This window comes from Hippoglossus stenolepis, chromosome 6 (assembly GCF_022539355.2).
Source record: "Hippoglossus stenolepis isolate QCI-W04-F060 chromosome 6, HSTE1.2, whole genome shotgun sequence".
In the NCBI taxonomy this organism is placed as follows: Eukaryota; Metazoa; Chordata; class Actinopteri; order Pleuronectiformes; family Pleuronectidae; genus Hippoglossus; species Hippoglossus stenolepis.
This window is the reverse complement of record NC_061488.1, coordinates 6,181,876-6,202,524: the sequence shown is the minus strand read 5'-3', so window position 1 is coordinate 6,202,524 and position 20,649 is coordinate 6,181,876. Positions and strand designations below refer to the sequence as shown.

General features: G+C 40.9%; 2 protein-coding genes across 3 annotated transcripts; both read left to right on the top strand.

Moving 5' to 3' along the window:
* The first annotated feature begins 345 nt into the window (after positions 1-345).
* LOC118111501 (NEDD8-activating enzyme E1 catalytic subunit) lies at positions 346-6,434 on the top strand. Of its 2 annotated transcripts, none has more exons than XM_035160156.2 (18): positions 346-452; positions 547-585; positions 1,578-1,701; positions 1,811-1,891; positions 1,996-2,078; positions 2,493-2,573; positions 2,663-2,706; positions 2,798-2,862; positions 2,975-3,130; positions 3,661-3,763; positions 3,889-3,999; positions 4,191-4,244; positions 4,859-4,895; positions 4,983-5,064; positions 5,159-5,259; positions 5,745-5,808; positions 5,897-5,951; positions 6,040-6,434. In XM_035160156.2, the coding sequence occupies exons 1-18, from the start codon at positions 433-435 to the stop codon at positions 6,126-6,128; spliced, it is 1,389 nt and encodes a 462-aa protein (XP_035016047.1). In that variant the 5' UTR covers positions 346-432; the 3' UTR covers positions 6,129-6,434. The 2 variants fall into 2 exon arrangements, with proteins under 2 accessions (XP_035016047.1, XP_035016049.1); XM_035160158.2 differs by having other exon boundaries at positions 358-452; positions 547-609.
* A 1,656-nt stretch (positions 6,435-8,090) lies between these two features.
* Positions 8,091-16,188, top strand: LOC118111131 (chemokine-like protein TAFA-4). The gene is made up of 5 exons (XM_035159481.2): positions 8,091-8,418; positions 9,481-9,600; positions 10,806-10,961; positions 11,200-11,324; positions 13,076-16,188. The coding sequence occupies exons 2-5, from the start codon at positions 9,486-9,488 to the stop codon at positions 13,085-13,087; spliced, it is 408 nt and encodes a 135-aa protein (XP_035015372.1). The 5' UTR covers positions 8,091-8,418; positions 9,481-9,485; the 3' UTR covers positions 13,088-16,188.
* The last annotated feature ends 4,461 nt before the right edge of the window (positions 16,189-20,649 follow it).

The window sequence follows — 20,649 nt, the reverse complement described above, 5'->3', positions numbered from 1 at the left end:
ACAGTCATATTCACTACTCTTACTTTATAACTTGAGTAGACTGCACTGGTTTTAAACCATCCGTGGACATTGCACTGAAGTCATCGTTGTTTTCTTTTCTTGTTTTTACTTTTCGTCTTGACATGCTCTCTGTGCCTCAGAATGGCCCTCTGGAGACAAATACACTTGTTTTGAATTTGAACATATACACACATGTAAAAAAATGCAAACAAATGCATTTGTGGAAAACTGTTATCATTTATTCATTTTATTTTTTACACCATTTGAATACACTGTTTTATTTTCATGTAACACATTTCACATGTTGGATTATTTGGTGTGTCTCTTTAAATACTTCCCCTGCACCTCCACCACTTCCGGGTGTCGCGAGCTCCGCAGCTTTGACGCTCGTGAACGCGCCAGTCACAATCGAGGACATGGGACCGTGAAAGAATGGCGGATGCCGACGAGCCGTAAGTGTGAATGGAGGAGAAAACCCCACTGATTGTTACCTGAGTCTGACCGTCACGGTCCAGCGTCCTCACGTGTTGTCCTCTGTCCTTCCAGGGAGAAGAAAAGAAGGCGAATAGAGGACCTGACTGAGAAGTTAGTGACGAATGCGAAATGAAGGTCCGGGCAGCAGAGAGCAGCTTCTGCTGGGCCAGGAGACACCAACACACACCATTCAGACCATTACCCGCTTGAATAAACCAGTCAGATGTTTGGGCTAATGTTTAATTTACACTGGGAAGCCGACCACACAACACTGGGACCCTGCTCCGCTGCAAATACTGCAGCAACCTGCACATTGTGCCTGTGCACTAATGCTACACCACACATGAGTGCACAGCAGGGTCTGAGTTGTTGTTTTCAATTGAATATCCCACAATGCAATGCACGAGTGACATTGATAATAATAATAATAATCTTTATGTAAGATAAGATAACACTTTATTGATACACACACACTGGGGGAATTCAGTTGTTACACTAGCAGACAGGTCAGAATGAGGTAGACAAGAGAATACAAGTATATACAAAAATGCAGAGTATGTACATGATATACATCTTTTACTGTAGTGGTTTGTGTAGAAAGGTTTTAAAGTAATGTGCAGTGGCACAGGATGGTTGCACGAGCAAGTAGAAAAACAGTGTGCACATAAATACAAGGACATATTGTGTTGTGCAAAAAGTTATTCTCTGAGAAATAGTGCAAATAGTGGGAGTAGAGTGACATTAGAAATAAATACAGTGCAGTATACAATGAAGGACTTTATCAAAACACGGTTACAAAGTTGTAGGTGCAGGACGAGACGTTCACTGTCCAGTTTTGAAAGATTAATGCATAGCCCTCCATTGACGGCTAAATAACGACCCCCCCCCCAGTAAGTCCAGGTGATTGCGACCAACTTACAGTTCTGCAGATTGCTGGGTTATCATGAATTATAGGAACATATTAAAGATTAATTGGCCAGTTTTAGTGGTTTTCTCTCGTTCAGGAAATTTCTACCTGGAAAAATGAGGAAATAAACAGGGAGAAATGCCCTTGTGTAAGTTATAGTACAAGTTGAGTGTGTCTTGGTGCGTTGTGTGTCCAGAATGGCTGTAGATGGCGGACACAGGGACAGTGGTTGTGACTGGGACGGCCGGTGGAATCATGTGAGGAAGTTTTTGGAGCGACCCGGCCCGTTCACTCATCCCGACTTTGAGCCGAGCACTGAGGTGACACAGAAATACCTTCATGAAGCAGAAAGCATGCCGTTCATATATCAGACTGAATCTACGTGTAGTGATGAAGTTCTTTAAACATGCCGATGCTTCTTTTTGTCAGTCTCTGCAGTTTTTGTTGGAGACCTGTAAGATTCTGGTCATTGGCGCAGGAGGACTCGGATGTGAACTTCTAAAAAATCTGGTAGGAAGTAACTTTGATCCACTTCACATATCAATGTACTCACTTGACTGTAACCTGAGAAAATCTATTGTGTTAGTCCTCACATTGTCTTGCTGTGTTTTAAGGCTCTGTCTGGGTTCCGCCTTATCCACGTGGTTGACATGGATACCATCGATGTGTCCAACCTCAACAGGCAGTTTCTTTTCAGGTGGGCTCCACCTCGGTTTTTACTTCTCCTTACAATCGTTTAATATTTGACAAGTTTAGCATATGAATAAAACATTTTGTTCCTAATACGGGGGGATTTGTGAGGTAGTCATTAATATCTTAAATATGATATTAAAGCCTTATAGTCCTCAGTAACCACGTCATTTAAATCTATGACATTAATTAAACTACGAGGGAAGTATTCAGTCCCCTAAACAAAAGTAGCAAGATTCTAATATTTTCCTGTAGATTGTGGTAGTAAATATCATGAAATCAAATTCTTAGATGACTAACAAGTGCCTAAACTTACATGTACTTTCTTTGCCTCTTGGTGAATGAGGCACTGGATTAATCCCTGTGATCAAACCTCTTGTCTCGTCTGCTCTGTAATTACCTGCTTTATACTTTGATTCAGGCCCAAAGATGTCGGACGACCGAAGGCAGAAGTGGCTGCTGACTTCATCAACAGACGTATCCCTGGATGTAAAGTCATCCCGTATCCTTTTCAACAGCAGTTTCCACAGCAACACAGACGTAGTTAAACCATCTTGATCATGATTTTCATTCCTTATCAATAACACGCAGCCACTTTAAAAAGATCCAAGACTTTGATGATTCTTTCTACAGGGGTAAGTGCGTTTCTCTTGCATGCATTAGCAGAGTTCACCTAAATAAACACTTCATAGGTTTAAAAAAAAAAAACTGCTCTTGACTTTGCAGAGTTCCACATCATTGTCTGTGGACTGGACTCCATCATCGCCAGACGCTGGATGAACGGGATGCTGGTAGGAAAGAGAAATTAGATTTTATTTTCACTGTTTGTTTTTACTTGATTTACTTTTGTGTTTCAGAAGACAAGCTGTGTTGAGTTATTATTTTATTGCTGCCTTTTATTAGATCTCCCTCCTGAGTTATGACGACGGGGTCTTGGATCCCAGCTCCATCATTCCGCTAATAGATGGAGGAACAGAGGGCTTTAAAGGAAACGCCCGTGTCATCCTGCCCGGCATGACCGCGTGCATCGACTGCACGCTGGAGCTCTACCCGCCACAGGTCGAGTCTACTTACACTAATACTGTCTCTGTAAAGAGTCATTTCAATACAACAAAGGGAGGAATGATAATTTATCAACCTTACAAAAGCGTTTGCAGCTCAGCGTGTGTTTTTGGGAGAGGGAAAGAATTTGGTGGTGCAGAGGAGGTGATGTTTTACATTCTCACCTACAGCAACAGCAGTTTCTCGCGGGGGGGGGGAATAAATGACTTGGGGCATAATGCAAAAATAGCTACCAGAATAACAAGGCACGGAAAAAGAACACCATCAACAGAAACTTGCAGAAAATAAGAGAGAAAGAATTGTTGCATACAGGTGCTTTCTTGGAAGAAGCAGTACCAGGATAGCAGTGACTGTTAAAGGAAGGATAATTTAGTTTTCTCTCTCACACACACACACACACACACAAGAAAATAATGAGGAAAAATGGATTTAAAATGAAGTTGGGATTTTGACGTGAGCATGTTTCCTCTCCCAGTGCTGTCAGATGCTTTTCTGTTTGACCTTAATTTATATTTTACAATCCACAGATTAATTTCCCCATGTGCACCATTGCGTCGATGCCAAGGCTTCCAGAACATTGCATCGAATATGCCAGGATCTTACAGTGGCCGAAAGAAAACCCGTTTGGAGGTGAGCTCCAATATTCTCTCTTTTTTTCCTTTTCTGCCGTACCACACAGGTATAAGTCGTGCAGCCTTGAACCTGTGATCGTTATGAAATTACAGTCTAACAAGCCACGTCCTCTCCTTCTTTAGATATCAGCTTGGATGGAGACAACCCAGAACACATCCAGTGGGTGTTTGAAAGAGCCCAGGAAAGATCTGCAGAGTTTTCCATCACAGGAGTGACTTACAGACTCACTCAAGGTGAACACAGTGATGAAACTAAATATTTATATATATATATATATATATATATATATTCAAAGCTAATGCGCCACATCAGTCTTTTTTTGAAGTGGAACGGATACATTTCTCACCGTAATTGACAGCTCTGGTTCTCAAGTAGCTCTAATACTGTGATGGTGTCTAATCAGTGTCTGTTTCTTGTGTCACAGGAGTTGTGAAGAGGATCATTCCTGCAGTGGCATCAACCAACGCTGTTATCGCTGGTATGAAACTTTTTTTGTGGCAGTAGCTGTTGCTAGGAAGAGATGTCCCCAGTTTTGTTTTATTGGAGCAGCTATATATTACATATATTCAACATTCCTTTTGTTATATGATGTTGTTTAAGTAATAAGGTTATTTTACTTTTGTGTTGTATTTTAAATGTTGCTTTATGTGTATATTGTTCACTTAAAACTGATGCAAAAGAACTTATGCTGCTGCTGTATAATGTCAGTTAATTGCACTGTCCACATGTATTTTAAGGGGTGATATTGACATGTTGGATTCAAATACATTTACACTTCTGGTTTTAAACACATAATAGAAAAGAATGCAGTTGGCTGAGCCGCCTGTAGTTACTGTTGTGACATTGGTAAAGTGGCACAATTAGTGTTTACACCAATAATGAATCAGATTTACCATAACTATAAAAAAACATTGTGTCAGATTTTATACATAAGAAAACAAAGTTTGCCTCTCAATGAAGCACAACATTTTTGATCCAAAATATAGTTTTTTATATATTTAATAGAAAACTTAACAAGATTCTCAATTATGACTTATTGTACAATTACACAGTTCATTCAACTGGACGTCATTTTGCTTCTGTTCTCCACAGCTTCCTGCGCCACTGAAGTTTTTAAAATCGCTACAAGGTCGGTAGCAAAGAAACACATCCTGATTATCTCATCTCAATTATCTGTTGATTATTTTTTAAATAAACGCAAGATTTTATCTTTCAGCGCCTATATTCCTTTAAATAATTACATGGTCTTTAATGACGTGGATGGACTGTACACCTACACGTTTGAAGCTGAGCGAAAGGTTTGTTCTGCTCATATTGAAACGTATGAAACGTTTGTGTCATTTCTCCGTACAGAGAAGAAACAGTTTACTCTGCATCCTCTTTGGTTTGCAGGAAAATTGCTCAGCATGCAGCCAGGTGCCTCAAGATCTCCAATTCCCTCCTTCTGCCAAGTTGCAGGAGGTTTTAGAGTACCTGACAGAGAACGCCTCCCTGTGAGTATTCAGAGAAACACTTTTCAATGCTTCAAGAGAAACGTTCTGCCACAGTTTTAAAATGAACTAAAACATTTTTACAGAGATCTCCAACTTGGTGTTTTGGTCCATTGCACCACTGTATAGCCGTGCGCAGTGATGTTTGCCACATGCTTGCTCGCACGAACGTCCATAATGTTTTTCCTGTGCACCCAGACAGTCAGATCCGCAAGTGGCATGTTTCTCACGCGACAACTGTTTTACTCTTTAGTCTCTGTACCCGTCACAATTAATTCTGTTGGGAAACGCTTCAAAGAAAGTGAAAAGTTCCTGGATTCACCCATTTATGCAGATCTGCTCCAAAATGTAATGGGTTCTTACTTGGACCATTTCCCACTCCTCCACAAAATGTCATTGAAATCCATCCAAAACAAACAAACACTGATGAAAACACAACCTCCTCGGTGGAGATAATCATGTTAGGATTGTGTTTAAATGTTTTCCAGACAAATGAAATCCCCGGCTATCACTACGACTCTGGAAGGGAAAAATAAGACACTGTATTTGCAGGTAATCTTCATCTTTCTGAATGATTCGTGGTGTTTGGTCACTTTTTATCACCACCTATAATAACACTATGCTTCCTTTTTAATTCCAGTCTGTTAAATCCATCGAGGAGCGAACCAGGCCAAACCTCTGCAAGACTTTGAAAGGTAATAAGAAGAGATGCTCCAGTCGGATCAAACGCGACCTTTCGACCTGCTGAGATTCACAGATCAGTATTTCTTTCCTCTGACACAGAGCTGGGCTTGTCGGACGGACAGGAACTAGCCGTGGCAGACGTCACCACACCACAGACGGTTCTCTTCAAGCTCAATTTCACCACCTGAGCACAACGCGCAGCACTGACATCGAATGGGCCGAAAGCATCTGAGGCGGGTGTGACGTCTCGAGGTCACCGTGATGTGGCGGCAGCACCTTTTGATATGATTATGATGTAAATGAGTCCAGTCTTACATGTGGAACGGGATCGGTTGTTGGGAGAAATGTTTTTTTGTATTTGTTATGTTGTTTACTCCTTTGTGTATTTGACCCGTGCTGACTAATATTCTTGCTATTTACCTGCAAGTCAAGTGATGCGATTACTGATGTGCGCTCTGCTCTAATAAAGTTTTATTATAATGGTTGTAAACAAAGCCTATTTCACCAGAAGTATTAGTTGTTTTCTCCACTCAGATAAGATAAGGCAGTTCTTTTCATTCATTCATTAAACATGTTCAAACAAAACATATGAATAAGAAAACTACTGAAGACAAATAAACCAAAACATAAATCCCAGTGACATAAATTCAAGAAGGATAAAATAATCCTTTATTAGTAATTGATTGATTAATTTCACAGCAGCAAAGGAGGTAGTAAAAATAATAAACCTGCATTATAAACACAAGAAAATAGAAATAGTATATAAAATGTTAACAGAATATATAAAGTGTAAACCGGATATAGTTATTGTGCAAACAGAAAACGAGTATTGCACAGTGGTGGTAATTCTTATAGTTTGGAAGGTCGGACCGGTGACACCTCTCCTTCAGTGTGTGAGTGGTTTTCCAGCAGAGACGACCTCCACCAGGTCAGGGGGGGCGTTCAGAGACTGAGCTGTCCTTCCTAATGAGGCTGTCCCGTCTCCTCCTGTCAGCAGGAGAGATGCTGCTGCTGCTGCTCCAAAGAAAATGGCTGATGCCACCACAGAGTCATAAAAAGCCCCCCCCCCCTGCATCTAAAAGACCTCAGTGTCTCCACAGATGGAGTTTGCAGTGGCTCTTCCTGTAAAGTGCAGTGTGGCCTGTTATCTAGAAGCGACAGAGCTGCTCCACTGTTTGTCTGAAAGCACTTTAAACTGTATAACACCCAAAACACAAGAGGTTTTTTAAACATCTTTGAAGAAATAGAAGTTAAGATTACAGTTACACATTGATATAAACGATAAAGCATTAATTATTTATTGAAGTAACAATTGTCTTATTTGACGATCCCAGGATTAGAAACTCAAAGAAAATATACACAATTGTACATTTTGATTAAAAAGGAAAATACACCAAGGGACTGTTACCGTTCTTACAGTGGAAACTTTTAAAAGCCTTTATTAGTCTGGTTTGTGCAGAGAAAAGATAAAAAAAGAATGCACCTAAGGGACCTTGCACATTGAAGTAGAAGTAAAGTAAAGAAAGAGCAATACATATTCCTATGGATATATATATATACATATACATATACATATACATATACATATACATATAAATATAAACTTTACTGGAGCAGAGATGTGCTCTATAGGCAGATGCAAATTTACATTTAAATAAATAAATAGCAGAAAGTATTACAAATAAAAAGAGAGTGGAAAAATATAGAAGGAGAGAAGAAGAATTCTCGCATTAGTCAAAATTAAATGTATCTACAGTCTTTTTAGAACCGGAAGTGACACTGTATGATCGTTATTATTATTGTTAGTATTATTATTATTATTATAACATATAGTGAATGATCCAGCAGAAAAACACTCATCCTCACAAATCAAGTTTAAAACCAAACTCAGTAATAAGAAGGGACAACCGTCTACTTTTCTATTTACCTTTCAACACAGTAACAACAAGAGCAAACAGTGTAATTCTGCGTCAACAGATCCAACCGGAGAACTTGTCTTTCTCCTCCAGCTGCAGCTGATCCTCTGACTGACAGGACGTCACTTCTCTCTCTGTCTAAGCTTCTTATGGCGCTAATGAAAGTGGCCGCTCGCTGACCAGCAGACAGATGGTTTCTGCCTCGATTAAGTTTTAATTTCCTCCGACGGGAGGAGCTGACATGTACTCTCTCCTCAGAGTGTGTGAGTGTGTGTGTGTCTGTGTGAGTGTCTGTGTGAGTGTGTGTTCACAGAGCAACACATCACGTCCTGCAGGAGAAATCCCATCATCACCTGCACTGGCTCCAGGAAGAGACGCTGCTCACCTGCTCCACAGATTCACTGTCGTCGCGGTTGAGTCTTGAACTGACGCAGGAAAGTTGGAGGTGAAGAATCGGATGTGAACCTGTGACTCCTCGGTGAGATGATGGTGTGAGTGATGTCAGCACTGACACTGACGGAGGCTTCGGCTGAGGATCATCATGTAGAATCAATAACCTGAGGTAGGAACATATGGATTTCACTCATTGCCTTTATTTCTACTCCAGTTTAGGCAAAATTAACAACAACAACAACAACAACAATCATAATAATAATGATAATAAACTTCATTGGTATATAACCTTTCAAAATATAAGTTTACAAATTGCGTTACAGACATAGAAACAGAAAATACATGGAGTATGATCCAATCTTAAATTTTTTATGTTATTATTTGTTTATTCTCCAATTAAATGTGTGATACATTTGACTTTTTACCACTTTTAGAGATGCTGATTAAGTAAATAGGTTCATAGCAGGTGCTGGTATAGTGTTTTATCACTTAATGGATGATTAGTTTATGATTAACGAGGAATAGGCCAAATGCTTTTATCACTGAATGCAAATGTGAATAAAACATAGAAAATCATTGACTTTACTAGTTAATCAATTCAAAATGTAGTAGATGTGGTGATAGTCCATTAAAAGTCAGTTTTTAAGTAAAGATGCCAAACATCTCTGTAGAAATTCACAGATTCAATTGGTTATTTTGACGTTTTGACGCTCAAAGCCGACCTATATTTTGCTGTTTTGTTTTCGCTCAATGATTATTTGCTAATTGATTACAAATTTAATTGATAATAAAAAAAATAGCAGTGTGTTGCATCTGGGGTTGTTTTTGTCGTGCGTTTGTTTTTCGCTGTATATAATGTGACAATTCCACGTCCCAGTTTCTTCCGTGACTCACGTACAGAGAGCGACTTGTTTTGCAGGGAGAGTTTAGCTTCGGATGCACGGTTGTTTACAGCTGCAGGGATAATATGACTCAAGAATGAGGGTAAGGACTCTCATCTGCCTCCAAATGTGCCTCTGATCAGGCTTTTATTGGCATTTCTTTGATTTGTTGTGGCTTAGCTCGCTGATGTGAGAAGCGTAATTGAGCAAATAGATGCAGTGATCTCAGGCAGGGGCATGTAATAATGTAATAATGCACAGTATTTTACCTTAAGGTCACACGCCCCAAAGGGAACATCATTAACCCAATTCTGTGAAAGTGTGTGTAAAGCTCCTTCCTTTGTGTGCAGGCAACATGAAGCTGAGCTCACCGGCTCGGCCTTTCCACTGGGGTCTCCTGCTCCTCTGGATAGTGAGCCTCTGCAGCCGGGGACAGTCCACTGGCAACCAAAGCTCCGGAGGACAGACAGGTAGGTGTCAGACCAACCAGACCAATCACACGTCCTGAGGGGCTCATTACGGCTGCTGGTCACCAGCCTGCTCACCTGGGGCCGAGCTGAAGTAACAAGAACCTGACACTCATGTGTTCCTTACTGGAGACAGAAAACAGCATGGATGATAGAGGTTTAATGTATTATAGTTATTGGATCTGATGAGCATGCACACGGATGGATAGATAGATAGATAGATAGATAGATAGATAGATAGATAGATAGATAGATAGATAGATAGATAGATAGATAGATAGATAGATAGATAGATAGATCTAAAGTAAAATATCATCAACAAAATTGTGATAATGATAATGTTAATGATAATATCATGACATTATGTTTTTCATTGTCTTTAACATTGCGAGTTTGGGCATTTTTCTATATTTTCCTTTATTTCCTTTGATTCAGTTAAATGAATTCAAAATAAATGTATTCAGTTATTTTCACCACCACCACAACAGAACCCTCAAATGGATAAATCCAATATGAAACCTCTGATTTGTCTTTTCTGTTTTTTTATAATTAAATGTGAAATGTCTTGGCCTCCGCTTTGGTTGTTTTCTGATTTTAAACTCCACTTTACGAATTAACCTTCCAGTCCTGCAGGTGTTGTTGTTCATGCAACCAGACATCTCCGTTTTAAATTAGCAATAAACATGCATGGGTCTCTGTTTTTTGTTTTAAACTCCTGCTCTGCTGCACACGTTCAATTGGAGGAGTCAGTGTGAATCATCCGAGGTTTAATCATCACTGCATTTCTTTTTATTTGCTTTTCCGTGAAATGATGCAGAAGCAGACGTGGTATTTTCTCTTCATGCTGTTAAATCTGCTCAGTGCTGTTCATTGCCCACATGAAACTGTAAATTAGGAAATTGATGCTAATAATATGGTTTAAAATGTGATTTTCTTTTTCTTCTTAACTGTGACATGAGTGCTAATGTTTTTAAAATCCACTGGGTGGTGCTGTAGCTTTATAAAAATCCAAAGCAGGGCTGTAGTGTACATGCTCTACTTACTTTGTCATATGTGTGACGAAAGATTAGTGTATGTACTTAATTCTTTCCTTTCGAATAGTGTCAGTGAATCATTGTGATTTCACTGCAGTGCTGAAGTCCTCTATACTTACATGCAAAAGTCAGCATGAAAAATTGTCACCTTTCCCTCCACATTTCCTTGTTCAGGGTCATTGCAGGAGAGGACGGGGACATGTGAAGTGGTGGCTGCTCATCGTTGCTGCAATAAGAACAAGATTGAGGAACGCTCTCAAACAGTCAAGTGCTCGTGCTTCCCAGGACAGGTGGCGGGGACAACAAGGGCTCTGCCCTCTTGTGTTGATGGTAATATTACCCGCACCCTCTTCTCCCTCACTTACCCAGAAATCCTCTGACATGACATGAATATCTTATTGCTCAAAGTGGAGTCAGGTTAGTCAGATTCTCCCAGAATCCAGTGAAGGAGTGTGACATGTGATTGAGATGTTTTTTTTATTATTATTATTCCTAACAACTCAAGTTTTTTTTGAAGTCTTTTCATCTAAAAAAAAGTGACCTTCAGCTGAGGTGTATTTTACTCCAGCCTCCGTTGTGCGTCAGAAGTGGTGGTGTAAAATGGAGCCGTGTCTGGAGGGGGAGGAGTGCCGAGTTCTCCCTGACCTCACCGGCTGGTCGTGCATCTCCGGGAACAAAGTGAAGACCACAAAGGTGAGGACAAGGCCTGAGTTAGTGTGAGTCGCATGCGGCAGCCGCCCTGTGCAGAAGCCATAACACAAAATGGCTTTAGTTGAAGACACGGTATTTATAGATGCTTTAACGCAGCCCTATGATAAATCTCTTATAAGCAAACTGCGGCTGACAGACTTGTGGACGCTCATCATAATGCGTTATTTTAGTAAGCTCTTCTTTGATGCCCAAAGATTCCACGATCAACCCTAATAATCATCGCTCCCGTCGGCCATATCAGCCGTCCTGCTCTCCACGAGGAACAGTGGGCTCAGGAAACCTAATTCTATAATCTGTTGAATGACGGGGCCACGAGCACAAACATGAAATATGCTGTAAACTAATGCTGAAAACTAAAACCCATGTAATTAAATCTGACGGCCAAAGGAAACGCCACTGCACTTAGAAGTACACTTTCTCCTGAGATGCCTTTTTTTTTCTTGGACTGTTTTATATGTTTGATTCCCGAGGGGGAAACAGTGGAATATAGGGAAGTGAGCAGCGGCAGCATGTGGCCGCTGATCAATGGCTACCAGTGGTCATGTGGCTCATCAGATTAAACTACAACAGAAGAAGAGAGTAGACTCGACTTTTTTTACCGTTGCTATGCTTGTACTGTACATATACAGTTCATAATAGAATATTTCACTGGCTCTACTTGTCCGAGGCTGAAAATCAGCATCCACACCAGCTAATGATCCGCTTAGAGAATGCAAATCAAGAAGCAGCATTGTTAACCTAGAGCTATAGTTAGTTATAGATATTAGTCGGTACTGAAATGGAATCAGCACCAGAATAGTCACACGGCAGCTATTCAGCTATTTAAACTCAAGTGAAAAGCCAAACAGCTCTGAAGTGGCTAATTTCCTCCACGTTGACCAGGCAGGTTTATGTAAAATGAAAAAAAACTGTACAAGACGTGTTCTAAATGAATCAAATCTAAATCACATAATTATTATCTTGGATTACTGTTATTAGTCGTAAGCTAGTTAGATGGACAGGCTAAAAACGTCGTGCATTAAATAACACGTGTTTATTTCATTCACTTTTACTCTGATTGGACATTAGAGTTGTGTGGGAGGAGCTCTTCAAGTATTTTCCATAGAAAATGGAACGTGACACACAGTCGGAGCACTTGATGGTTGGTTCAACAAGAACTCTCCTGGTCTTGAATCCAAATTATCAAAAATTTACATCACAAAATATCTGGTCTTTGATAAAACGTTCAGGTCACTACTCTCAACCTGCATTTTGGCAACAGCCATTCATCACGCTTCAAATTGTGTCACATGAGCTGCTACTGGCGGGTGAGAGCTAGAGATGAAGCGTTGATAAAACTGAAAGGAGAAAATCTGCTGCTTAAATCGTTTAACCTTAAAAATTCTGTGTCAGGTTTGATATAATATATGATATTAATTCGATATAACATTTCACTGACTTCTTCTCCATAGCAGCAGTACCTGGGGCTAATGGGTATTGTAGTTAGCTTCCAACCTGGTGAAACACTTTATCCATGAGATTCACATGTTTCTGTGTTTTTTAAAATGAAATGAAATTTTAATTAATTATCTGATTTAAAGAAAATCATTTAAAAGGGATTTCAAAATGAGATAAAACACTTTAAATGATCGACTCAAACAGGAAACAATAAATTTGATCAAATGCCTGAACATTTTCTTGTATCTATATATATCTATGAAATGTATTGACAGTTTGTTCCCTATTGTTTTCAGGTGGCGCGGTAGCAAGACAGAGGATCCATCTAATTGGTGCGAGCCCGTCCCGGCCTGCAGCCGTCACCTCACTAACTCTGGACGCCGAGGACAGCGAACGCCTCGTCAGATAGAGCAAAGAACAATATAGATTTAATTAGATATCTGCTGGCTGAGTTTTACATTGCAGGAACTCATTATTTTTAATTTCCTTTGGCTTGAACACAATGTTAGTCGAGGTTAATCCCATGGAGGGGACAATCTATTAGCAATTAACTTAAGATAAAAAAGATGCAGAGTCATGTCCCATGCAGGCCACACACACACGGCTCCTATATGCAGCCGTCTGTATCAGTGCTTCGGTGCTTGATATGCAGCGCGCATTGTGACGCACTCAATCAAAGTTTGGATGGGCCTGCTGGCAGACACTTAAAAAGAGATTTTGTGGATTTTCACCAGGCACAATGTGAATCCAGTCGGTGGCTTGTGACTCTCCCCGATCAAAGCGGAGGCACACAAACACTGAGAAATTTATGATTATGTAGCATTTGTAGACAATGCTGTCCCGCAGACGTACTCCGAGTTTTGTAAAGAGGTCAGATCCCTTGGACTAGCTCCTACCACAGAGAGGCAGTCTCACAAACAAACACACACACACACACACACACACACACACACCACACACATACACAAAGGCTGCTTTTCCAACTCCGCTGGTTGGACAGGCCACCACCTGCAACGCTGTGATGGCATGCACACAAGCATGAAGCCCTGATGCAAAACAAGAACTGTTTGAAATGCTAATCATGAGGAGAAAGGGGGAGAGAGGAGAGACGAGCAGCTTCTCCACTGCTGAGAGTATTTACATCATGCTTTTTGTTTGTCTCTCTAAACTGAGTGCTCCTGTGGAGGGGACTTCTCTTGTAGTAATGAAGGGAAACAGTGGAGATTCTCTGCCTTGAAGCGAACGGCGGCTACTAACAGAAACAGAATGTTGTTTATATTATTATATATGTGATATTATTGTTATTACCTCCTCTGTGCTCTTCATATGACTGATATTCCTTCTGGACCCACCTTTACTGCCTCTTTTTTAAGCGCTAAATTCCAGCCAAACATTTTTTTGTTTTCACCCCTTGCACTGAAGAAATATTTTATAATATAAAACACAGCAAGCAAAAAATCATCCCATCCGAGACGTCGGATTTGAATGGACGTCCCCCCCCCCCACTGTGCCGATTGAAAGCAGCCGAAAACGAAGCAGTTTGCTCAGCGTTCACCTAACGTCATCATGCATTAAGCCTGTTTTTGCAGTGACAAGACGAAGTGACTGAGCTTTCACGCAGTCCGAGGCAAATTAATGCGCGGGTTTTGCTTTGTAAACATTCCCGTTCTAATTATTATTTCATGCTCAGGGTGCTGTGAATGTTAGATTCTTGTAAAAAGGCATTTTCAGATGTGCGGGACCTTTTTTTTAGTTGAAAAGCTCCATCTCTCACTGAGATCAATGGTGTCATCCAGAGCAATACGCCTCTGGTGACTTATTTTGTAGATTCACTGGAAGATTATGACACGGTTAATCATTCGCTGTGATTCTGAGCTTCACAACCAGCAGCGTCCACCTCGTACCTGTGTGCTTTTATAAACCATTCCGACGACAGTATTTTCAATAGAACTCATGTGACACCAGCCCCTCGATTAAAGTGCAGTGATGGTGTTTCAGGACTAAAAGACCTTGGGTGTATTAAATGAGTGGACACACAACTAGAAGCTCTTTCACCCAACAAGACTGAACGCTATGTGATGGCCTCAAAATGAAATACACAGGTAGTGCCAGTACTTTGTATTGGCAATAGATATATCGTGTTAGATTGTATTACAATGAACAGGGGAGATTTTAGGGGAGATATTCAATGTAACTCCAACTTTTAACCATTCAAACTATTTTCAAGCTGGAATACTAAACCTGCTCTGGTTCCAGCGTCTCAGTTCTCAGTCTGATAATGTCTGGCAACACATACACAAAACTAGAAGGGCACTCAATGGAGCGCTTACCTCTGCCAAAGCCCCGACAGTCCCCTTATGAAACCACATTTAAATTCACTGGATGCAGATTTGTATTTGGATCTGCACCAATTTGTGCACACTCATAAATATCGGTCCCCTTAAACTTGTCTGATTCTTTTTCATCAAGATTCATGACGCCATATCTCGCAATGTATAACGACTCCATCAGCCCCCCCCCACCGATCCAGATCCGCACCAGAGTTCAGTGGGTTCTTTCCTGACCCACATCGCATCCTATCGCCAAGTTTGGTTGTGATCCGTCCAGTAGTTTTTGTGCAATCCTGCTAATTGACAGACAGACAAACAAGAAATCATTGCAGCTGCAGCTCCCAATTTTTAATTTAACAGTTTGTCACTCTTGATTTTTTTTTAAATGTTGGAAGCTTGAGTGCAGAGAAAAATCTTTTTTTTATGATGTAAACCAACTCTGGGAGTAAAAGAACAAACAATTCAAGCCTATTCTTCAGCTCTGCAGTTAAATGGGCTGTGATTGGTAAAGATGCTTGTTCTGGTTTCACCTTCCAGACCTGAAAAGTTTACACAGAAGAGATAAACTCAGGAGCTAAGCCCAGTAGAAGTATTATCCTAGATTCTTGCTCACTCTCCCATCTTTGCGTTAATATATTGCACAGATTTGCAAACCTAACTGAAGTTAAAGGTCCAAAGATTCTCTGATTGTTCTTGAAATCTGAGCAGAACCTGGACATTGAGCTTCGGAACAATCAGCAACTCGTTAAAGCTCCATTTCCTCACTGCTGCTGCAGAGAAGATGAATCCACCGGGAGTGTAAGTGGATGTTTGACTTTCACATCATTTCCCTCCTCATACTCTCGTCTTTTCTTGAACATATAGAGTTTTAAATGTTTTATTCTTGTATCCGAGGTAGTACTTTACTGTCTACTGTGTATTGTCTGTTACAATAAGTCGGCTTTTCAAACTTCTGACTCTGACATGATGTGATTTTCCAACTCTGACCTCTGACGTAAATAGAAACACACGATTGTGAAGTAAGAGGGTTCTGTTGTCCAAAACTAAGTTTTTTGAATAAAACTTTAAAATAACATGAATTATTTTACACCCGTGTGGTTTATGCCAACAGCGACAGTGAGCATTGTGGGATTTGTGCCTATGTTTCCCAAAATAGCAGCAGAGCTCCCAACTTTCATTTTCTGATTTATTTGCCAAAGAGGCTTGTGTGACATTCATTAGGTGATTTCCACAAACTCGTGCAGGATCTCACAAAGGTGTGAGGGACCTGTGGAGAGCTGCTTGATTATCTTTTATCTGTGAAGAAACATATAAGCCGCTGAAAAGAGCTATAGTTCTGTGCTTTTGTACAAATTGAGCAGGAACCCTCCGAGCATCTGTTATAATAAATGGCTGTCGCGCCGGAAATTCGGAATGAAAGCAGCCAAAATAAGGTAATTAAGGCAGGAGTTATAGGTTCCTTACTCTCAGCTGTTACATGAAAAACTGCCACACACCTGAGACGTAAATACAGTGAATCAAAGCAGATGAACAGAAGTAGGAATAAATGCTCCGTTCTCTTCTCATCATCCACAAAATTACATCCAAATTACCTCAGTTTGGAGACATTATTAAAAGGCAACGACTCAGTTCTCATAATTCAAACCCGACGCGCACATCACATACGTCTGGCAGCCTGTTTGATTTGAGTTCGCAGGTGATATGTGGCAAAGAACCTCCACATCCTTGAGTCTCTCCATTGGTGGCAGTAGTTCATGTTCACTAATAGAAAATAAACTGTCTTGGGGCACATGAAAAACATAATGGAAACACTGTTCTATTCCCCTTGAACAACTTTTTCCTCATCTAGACTTGACACATGTAATAAAAAATGTAAACACAATCCCCCACTGTGTGTGTGTGTGTGTGTGTGTGTGTGTGTGTGTGTGTGTGTGTGTGTGTGTGTGTGTGTGTGTGTGTGTGTGTGTATGACAAAACTAAATTATCCTTCCTTTACTGCAGGCAACTATAGTGTATAGGCGACTGAATGTAGTTCCGTCATGGCTTGGAGGTTCCATCTATTTGCTTTGTCATTACGCGCACACAGTATCTGGAATAGAGATTGCATTCTGCCTAATTAAAACGGAGAGGCGAACAAAAACACTTTAATGAACTTTAATTGCGCAATATTAATGTTATCAGCTGTATGTGATGTATTCACACGCTGCCGTGCCTCATGGCTGCGTGTTACAGTGATGAAACATACACACGGCTATGCTCCCACGACAGGGAGGATCCTGATGAGCAGCTCGGTTTGTAACGGATGTGAACATTTTAGACATTTATTATTTAAAGTGTCGTTTGTGTTCCGAGATGAGGTGAAAAAAAGGGCAAAGCGTTTGACTTTGTCGTTCTCACACAAATTATGATACGGTTTCATCTCACTGGGTAAATTACTTACAGTTTTGTTTTTCTTCAAACAGGCGATATCACTAGGAAATGTTGTTTCTTAATTGTGTAACACCAGCGCATGATGGCTGTTGAAGGGCGAGGTTTTTCTTTTTCTTAATCTGGACTAGAGCAGCCAAACCAAATCATTCTTTGGCAACTAGTTATGACTAGTTAGTACCTCCTCCAAAGAGGTTACTGATGATATTGTTGTTTTTTTTGTTGTTTTGTTTGTTTGTCAGCAGGATTATCCGAATGCTTTTCCATGAAACTTGATGGAACTCTGGATGCAGACATGTAGAAAACATTGTAAAATGGGTTATTTGTGCATGTGGGCAACTTACTTGTGTTTCTTGAAGACGTTTCATCCAAGAGGCTTCTCGACTTCTAACTGACTAATGGAACACGAGCAGGTCCAGTTGGCCACGGACACTCGTACAACTTCTGAAGATACCATCACCAGAATCTTCAGACATTCCCAAAGGAGTAATTCATGGATCTTGATGAAAGAAATCCGGCATCTTCACCGGACTGATCTCCACGAGTGTGTGTAATTTGGTGCAGCGTGATTGAATTCAAGGGGAATGCTGGAGTTTGGCGCTGGTACGCGCTCAGCTGAGTGCCATTCCAGTTTATGAAACATTCATATAAGAACGTAGGAATATTTTTAGATTTTTTGAATCATTCTTTGATGTTTTTACCCTTAAAAAGAGGAGATATGTGAATTTAAAGTAATGAGCTTTAGGGATGCTGGAAGGAGGATTTCTTAATTTTTGTGGTCAGAGTCAGTCAAGCTGTTTTTCTTTGTTCCCAGTGGTGACGTGAAACTAAGCTAACGGCCTGATGACCTTTACTTCCTACTTTACACTCAAGTATTAACGCGTTCTTTGAAAGTTGCTGGAGCCAATCCCAGCTGACATTGGGCGACAGGCGGCGTTCACCCTGAGCAGGTCGCCAGCGAATCAAAGGTCCAAAAATACAGAGACAAACAACCATTCCCTCCGCTGCACCACCGTACCACTGATCCTCCAAATAACTTCAATTCAATCTTTAGAATATTCTGACTACATTGATTCCACTTCATTTTGTAGAGTGTTTCCAATATCTGAGGGACAAAGGTGTGACTATAGAACATGTCCTTTGAATTTCATGTGTTCAGCCTCATTTCCTGAACTGTTTTGAAAGTGTCTCGTATGGTAATTGTGATTTACTGTCAGTCCGGATTAAAGTCAAGCGCAAGGGAAAAAGCCAGAGTGAAAGAAAATAACCCACAGCAAGTCAACCACAGTCGGGGGAAAGATGGATTGGACACAAGTCGGCCGCTGCTCATTTCACGTCCTCAACAGACACTCAGATTTTGTCGTTGTCCGCCTTGACACAAACAAACAAACAAGGCTCTAAGTTTCCATAGTGTCACGTTTTAAAACAACACTTCAGTAACCTTTAAACCTTTTTTATTTCTGAGGTCGAGACGCTATAAACCCAAAAAGTTGACACCAGCCTGGTTAAAGTTGTTGCTGCAGCACAACTTGAACTAATTTGCAGATCTTTCAGAGTCAAGATTTTCCACCTGCAGCTCAAGTGTAAATAATAAGAAAACACCTCTTTCTCGTCGTGGAAGCATTTCATGTCACAGGAAGTCGGTTCAGCTTCTCCCAAAAAAAGCAGAACCACTATACCAAACCTATTTTTACATACCTGTCGTTATTGTGTACCATACGCTGTGTTGTTCACAATAGCTTGACAAAAGGCCGGGGGAGCTCATCTTTAATTCAAGGCAGGCTTTTCTCACACAGAGATAAATCCTCTCCCCATTTATAAAGGGGGAGAGAAGACCTGCAAAGTATTTATCTCTGTATTCAGCAATTACTTAGCCTACCTGTAGCCGCCGCAATTTCGGAGAAGGGTTTAATTTGTCCTTCAGGCATTTAGCTGATGCTTTTACTCCGAGCAACTGATCCTCGTCCATAATCCTGACGTTCCAGCCCACAACATATGGCCGACACACTTGTCACATTCATTTCCCAACAATCGCGTCAGGTTCGCAGCAGGTTCGAAATTACCACACCTGGAAACCGAACATTTCGTTGTATTTTGTCTTCTTGACGCGGCGTGATTTGATTAGAGAACTATTTTAAGCCCGGTGATTTAATTTACTCTCTCGCATTTGCCAGCATGGATATCTGCGGAAACATCGCCGCACATAACAAATAAAAAATAAAAAAACAGGACGTCAGCCGAGCGCCTCAACATCAGTTTGACATAACTTGATATGAGCCGGCGCAACAGACACAGTGCCGGTGTCATTGTAAATCTGTCTGTGGTTGCCTTGTGTGATCAAGATGTTATTCCTTTGTGAGGACCTAACGGCATGAAAGGCCTGGTGTTCTCTGCATGAATCATTTAGATGAAAGCCCGAGGAGGAGGGGGGGGAAGGAGCACGAGGCACCTGATGTCAACTTTAATTACAATCCAGTTTGGTTCGCGTTACCTTGACTTTGAAATCCCAGAATCCTGCAGGGGCAGTGGAGACAGTTCTCGGTCGCAGGATGTGATTAGACTGGGTAATCTTGCCGATTGCCCGATGCCACAGAACAACTTTTACCTTGGTAAACGCTCTGAGTGCATGTGTGTGTGTGTGTGCACAACTGACAGGGCCGCTCTTGTAAATATCCAGGCTCTTACGTAGCGCTCATAAAATGGCATCTGAAGCATTGATCTTCTCCCAAGCACATCATTCTCATTGTGTGTGTGTGTGTGTGTGTGTGTGTGTGTGTGCGTGTTGCGTGTGTGTGTGTGTGTGTGTGTGTGTGTGTGTGGGGGTGGTAGGTAATGTCTTGATGGGACTTATTTCACACTCAACACCTTATCATCGTATCCTCTTGCTTCAAGTTGCACCTTGATATTCATGGGAACAGAGCAGCGACTTCCAAGTGCGGAGAAGGGAGCATGACTAGACTGTCTGAGTGGTTTGAATGAAATGTGTCTTCAGAACAAACCCACGGGAGCCTCAATTCCCAGGACGTCCCTGGTGCGTCATGAAAAGAAGTCAGGGCGCATCACCATCACTTGTGTCTTATTTTTCACTGTTCTGCAGCTTGATGTGAGACATC